At 46.0% G+C, this 6,000-nt stretch overlaps 1 protein-coding gene across 10 annotated transcripts in view; it reads right to left on the reverse strand.

Annotated features, from left to right (window-relative positions):
* CELF4 (CUGBP Elav-like family member 4) overlaps positions 1-5,664 on the reverse strand; it is an 860,161-nt gene extending 854,497 nt beyond the window's left edge. For all 10 annotated transcript variants that reach the window (XM_045021207.1, XM_045021203.1, XM_045021206.1 and 7 more), the window contains exon 1: positions 5,246-5,664. In XM_045021207.1, coding sequence (XP_044877142.1) covers positions 5,246-5,525 — 280 coding nt within the window. In that variant the 5' untranslated portion in view covers positions 5,526-5,664. The remainder of the gene's footprint in view (positions 1-5,245) is intronic.
* Between the last annotated feature and the right edge of the window lie 336 nt (positions 5,665-6,000).

Raw genomic sequence — 6,000 nt, forward strand, 5'->3', positions numbered from 1 at the left:
GCATATTTGCAGCTCTCAAGGCCAGAAGGGCCCTTTCTCGATCTTTCAGCCCCTTCGCCCTGAGCCCACCTGCAACACACTCAGAAGTTCCCTCTCGAAGGGTTGCATCCAAATTCCTGTTGAATGCGACAAAGCTCCTGCTGCTTTACTCCCTCTTCACTTAGGCAAAATTCCCCGTGACTCTGTCAACTTTCCTAACGAGACTGTTCCATTGCCTGCCTGACTCTGCTAATATCCAGTTTGAATCATCCCCCATGGGGTGCCCTGCACCTGCCTCTGAAGCATCTGGCACTGGCCACTGTCAGAGACCGTAGAGTGGACTAGATGGATCACAGGCTTGGTCCTCACTGCGACAATGTTTCTAGTGTTTTCTACCGTCAGGACTGTCATTTCTGGTCAGTTCCTCCAATGACCACGCTCAATAATCCTTCACGTATTTGGAAGCGATTACAGCCTTTACGGCCTTCCTTTCATGATGCCCATATATGTTACTCTGTTGGCCTCACTTTAAAAATAAGTCAGTGCCTTAAAAAACTTTTTCTTCCCAGTAATATGTGTTATTATTGACTGCCATGAAGAATGTCAGTTTATAAATATATGTGAAATGTAGGTTTAATCTGTAGAAATGCAAAAAAAAAAAGCACCTTGAACTACAAATTTTTTTCTTCTCACCCCCCCCCCACCCCCAGTTATATAACTATAAACTAAGCATGTTATGTTAATTATTATTATTTCATTTGATAAGGGAACGGAGAGGAAAACAAGTTTGCAGCTAAGTGCAAAACTTAGCAGCCAAGTGAGAGACCCCTGAAAATTGGCGGTTGTATTGGAAATGCTGATGCAACGGTAACAACCATAACAGGACCGGGTGCAGATGCTATGCAAAACCAGAATTCATGTCCAGGCCACTGGAAAAAAAAAAGACTTAAAATCTAGCAACCTGGGCTATTTGTTTGACATAAAATGTACTTAGATCTAGATACATCTATATGGCGTGTTGTTAATGTATAGAGGCTTGTGTTTGAGGTTTTTTGTTCGTCTGTCTTTTGCTTGTTTTGTTTTCCTCTCTTAGCTCAAGCTAGCCAATTGTCTTTCGCCTGTTTTCAGGGATTGTTCTTCAGACAGCAGGCATAAAGCCTCCACTCTTTTGTTCCAGTTTGTGCATTCTCCTCCCTAAAACTTGTCTGCTTTACTACCGCACTAAATACTACGTGCATTGTGTTCAACCGGGCAAACCTTATGTTTCAATTATGGAAGTGTTTATTCAGCACCTGTATTTAGTTGTGTTCCTTTTTGTTCATTCCCCAAAATCTTTATAATCTATCTGTCTATCGTGCCTTTTAATTTAATAGTCATTGTTATTATTTTGAATTTCTGAGGTATCCTAAAAACTAACATCATGCTGAGCAATCTCTCTCTCTCTCTCTCTCTCTCATGGGAGAATATAAATAAGCCTTACATACCTTTACCCCAGGTGTCGGAAATTCCAAAATTAGTCATGCTTTTGAGAAGAGGGTATAGCAAACAGGGGAAATAAACTGTTATTTTGGTACTGCATCTTGCTAGCTGCCTTTCCTGATTTGTTGAGTAAGATTTGGGTCATTTGAGTACATCATCCTAACAATGTGACTGCCACGGTGGTTTTATCTGAGTTCTTTTTTTTTTTCCAGAGGCGATTTAAGAGGACATTGTAGCTTTCAGGACAATGCTGTACCTACCAGCCCCCACAGCCTCTCTCTTTAAGTGCACTAACCTGCCTGTGTTTCACTGAATCGCAGTTGAGAGTGGGATACACAGATCTATTCTGACTTCCTAAATAGAATATTATGCAGGCCTCTGTGCTTCGAATTAAAACCCACTCCAGGCTTTGGGTACAAGTATGCATCGGTAGGAAAGGCTGCTTCAGTCTGTTGGGACAGTTCTATATTTTGATTACATTAATTCATAAATATTATACTAAATACCACTAAAATTGGTCTTAAATGACTTCAAATAATGCATTGTAATATGGCTGTCCTGAGAGCACTAACCTTTATGTCTCCCAGTAACTCAACCTTTAAGCATACTCTGCTACTAGACAAGGGGGGGGGGGGGAAGTTATGAATGGATGGCTTGCTAAATTGTTCAACTGTGATTAGTTGACTCTCTCTCTCTCTTTGTGTGTGTATATATCAGTGTGGGTGGGTCAAAGCTGCCTAGATTTCTGCTGGCGAAACATCCGCACAAACCTCTCCCAATAAAGTAGCAGAGGATATGAATGTGTGCTCCTGCCCCATTGAGGAGGGTGGGCAAGGGTGGATTGGGGGATGGAGGGGTTAAGATCATGCCATGAAAGCCTTTCTGTGCAGGGATAAGGCGATCCTTACACTTACACACATGTGCCTGCAAAACAAATGTATTTCTTTCAAGTATCTGGGCTGGATGTCAGAGGCTGAATCACTGTGACAGAGCCTGGGAGCTCATAAGCTTTTGAGGTGGATTTTTTTTGAGGGGGGGGGCAAATCTCTGACTTTACCTTTAGATCTATTCTTCTCAATTTCCCCTGTCATCCAGAAACACCCTACAGAGATCTCTTTACTGTTGCTGAGAATCACACCTCCACTCCATTCATTTCAGTGGATTTACACCTGAGATTACTTGTCTCCATGTTTTTACTCCACGGGTTCTTGGGGTTTTTTTTGTTTGTTTGTTTTTTAAATAATCCAATTGATTTATTAAAGGGATCGCTTTCCACACGGTTGAATAAACCAGAGCTACCATTATCCCTTGACATCCTTCCCTGGGATACCCCCATGGCTAGGTCTGCGCGTGAAATCTACTAAGGGTGAGAGATCAGTTCATGCACACTCTTATGCAGCAGTTGTGGAAAGCGTCTGGGGTTTTTATACCGTCACCCTATGCTCTTGGATCTAAGTTAGAGGATCTTTATGCCATTCTTCAACCATGCCGAGAACACAAAGGGGGATCTGAGTTAATAGTCAACTTTATGTTGCTGACTTAGATGAGAAGAAAATAAAAGGGGGGAGAGGGAGTGAGAAAGAAATACAAAAAACCTAGAAGCAAAACCCAACCCTAATTTTTCAAAGCCCCGCCATGCTTTTTGACTTAATAGTAATTAATCACCCGTGGCACGAAAGTAATTTTTTTTCAGGTAGCCAGAGGCACATTTTGATCGGGATTAGCTAATAAATCAGCAGCCTCACCCGAAAGGAGTTCAACACTTCTCGGACGGACTACAGAAAACCGATCTCTCAAACGCTGGGATCTCGGCGCCCAGCCCCGCTCCCTGACAATAACCATCAGCATCCCCGCCTCCCCCCCAGCCACACACACACACACACACTCCGAAGTGCAGAAGTTCGAAGAGGCTGAAAATGAGCTTGGTTTCTAGAGCAGCCGGGTCTGATCCACCCTGACCGATTCCCCATCCTAGGTGGCAGCTTCAGCTGGAGTTGGAGGAAAATGAAGTCAGGCGGCTTGCTGATTTCAGGACTGTTTGCTCCACATGATTCAGGCAGCAAGAGAAGCGCTCGCTCTCTCTATGCGTGTGCTCACAAACACACATCTCTGCGGACCATGGCTGATCCACAGGGCGAGATACATATTATATAAAAGAGGAAGGCATTAAAGTTGGCCCAGAGCTAGAAATAATTACAGACTAAATACAAGAAGAAACCTCTGGCCAGATCCCATCGCCACATGCCCTGGTAGCCTGGGTTTTGCATCCAGGCGAAGCTATGTCGTAAAGTTTGTATTATTCATTATTATTGTTTCCGCTTTCTTAAGAAAGAAACCCGCATCATTCACTCACACCGCCCACTGGAACTACCCCTCATCTGCTGGAAACAATCTCCTAGGACCTCGCCTTCCTGGTGCTTATTTTTATCGACGACTTGGTTAAACGATAAACACCAAACACTAACCTTGATGGGGTTTCTAGGAAGCTTGACTGAAAGGTGAAAAAGCTCCTAGGTTATACTGACTATTTGGGGAGAGGGAAAATGCCCTGTAATTTATATGCCCTCCTCAGTCTCTTTGCTCTAGATACTGCTTTCTTGGATATAGGATTATATTTGCATTCTTTGCGGGGGGTGGGAGAGAGCTGACTGCTAAACATGCCGTTAACTTTAAGATTTACAACTCCTCAAGCAAGCTGAATAGATATGAACCCAATGAAATTGTTCCCTGCGACCCTGTCCACTAGGAGTCTGCTGGGTTAACAGAAGTTGATATTTAAACCCCTAATTTCATAAATCTGACTTCCCCCAGCCCTGGATCTAAAGTGACCACAGAGTCGTATTTGTGCTCTGTTTGATCGAGGCTGCGTCCTCTTTTAAAAGCAATACTCCATACACTAAAATAATCATTAATAAACAAGAATAATAATTATTAATAATAATAATAATATCAGGAGTTAAGAAGGTCGTTCATTTGGGCTACCAACGCATCCTGTTTGTAAGCGGGTCTTCTATGTAAATTACCTCCAAGTTACTCAGTTTAGTCCTACTTTCGTGCCTGGCGATCCATCGGGTGGCAAGCACTAAACTCCGGCTAATCTCAGCTACACGTCCCAGCATCCCAGCCCGGGGGATGAAACATTTGCAGACCCCACTCGGCCGCTACAACTAAGACCGGGGGGGAGGAAACCCTACATGAAGGCGGCTCCAGACCATTCACATAAACCCCCCAAAGTTCCCGATCTCGTCCAGCGTGCGCGGGGAATTGACCATCCGCGCTAAGGAAAGTGTCTCCGGGTGTGTGCATGCTGTGTTTGCTCGGGATGCTCCTTTTTAATGAGCTCCGCTGCTGTCTACTTTGCAATGGTCTCGGACCCTGCCTGCGATTTCTTTTATTGCTTTTTTTTTCTCCCACCCTTAAAAAAAAAAGAACTCAGCCTCCCCCATCCCTTTATGTTAAGATCCCGGATCTCTCATAAGGAATCGCTGTCGAATACACCCCTCCGTGTGTGGAAATGTGCCGCCACGAAAGGGAAATAAATAAGCCCTCTCCGTCTTTTCAGCACCACCGGTCTGGGGACAGCTGCCTCTGGCCAACCCCGGCGGGCTCATCGCCGCGGAAAGCAAAAGCAAAAGCAGGAACAAAAAAATAAATAACCCGCGTGCGATGTGTGTGTGTGTCCCCCACCCCCCCGCCACCCCCTTTTTCTCCCTCTCTGCTTCTCTTCCCAGGCTCTGGCGGCCCCTGCGCCCCCCAAACTCCCCGGGAAAGTTGGCGGGGAGCTCACCTTTGTGCATGCCGGTGAACCTGTCCTTCAGCACCGTCAGCTCGTAGATCTTGCCGAACTCCTCGAAGAGCGGCTTGAGGTCCTTCTCGTCCAAGTTGCGGGGGATCTGCCCAATGAAGAGCTTAATGGCATCGTGGTCCTTCATGGGGATGGTGGCCGGGTTTCCGGGACTGTGGGTTAATCCGTTCATGTGCCCGTTGGTGCTGGGGTTGGTGTGATTGCTACTCAGGCTGCTATTGTCTGCCTGGCCGTTTGCTAACGTGGCCATCTTTATATACATAGAGAAAATCTTCTTTCCCTGTTCCCCCCACCCTCGCTTCTCTTCTCTCGCTCTCTCTCTCTCTCTCCCGCGTTCACACACACATACATACACACTCACACACACACACTCCTCCCTCTCCGCCTCGCTCCCCGGCTCTGGGCTGGCGGCGGCTGCTTTTTTTTTTTTTTTTTTTTTTTTTACATTGAGGATCTGTGTCCTTTCCGTTTAAACAGGCTGGAGCGGTTCAAATGCCCAGCCAGACTAGGGGGTTGGTGCGCGTGTGGATGAGCAGGGTAGGGACTTGGCAAAAGCAGATCCCCCACCACCACCCTGGTTAAACCCCCTCCTCCCATCCAGCCAACCCTCCCCACCACCACCTTCCCCCCCCCCGTCTGCCTGCCTGGGAGAAGCTCAATGGTACCTTCCAGCCCAGCCCCTGGCTATAAATAGCATTAGGCGCATGGCTATTGGAGAGAGAGAGAGTCAATTTCTA

Source organism: Mauremys mutica, chromosome 6, assembly GCF_020497125.1.
Source record: "Mauremys mutica isolate MM-2020 ecotype Southern chromosome 6, ASM2049712v1, whole genome shotgun sequence".
Classification (NCBI taxonomy): domain Eukaryota; kingdom Metazoa; phylum Chordata; order Testudines; family Geoemydidae; genus Mauremys; species Mauremys mutica.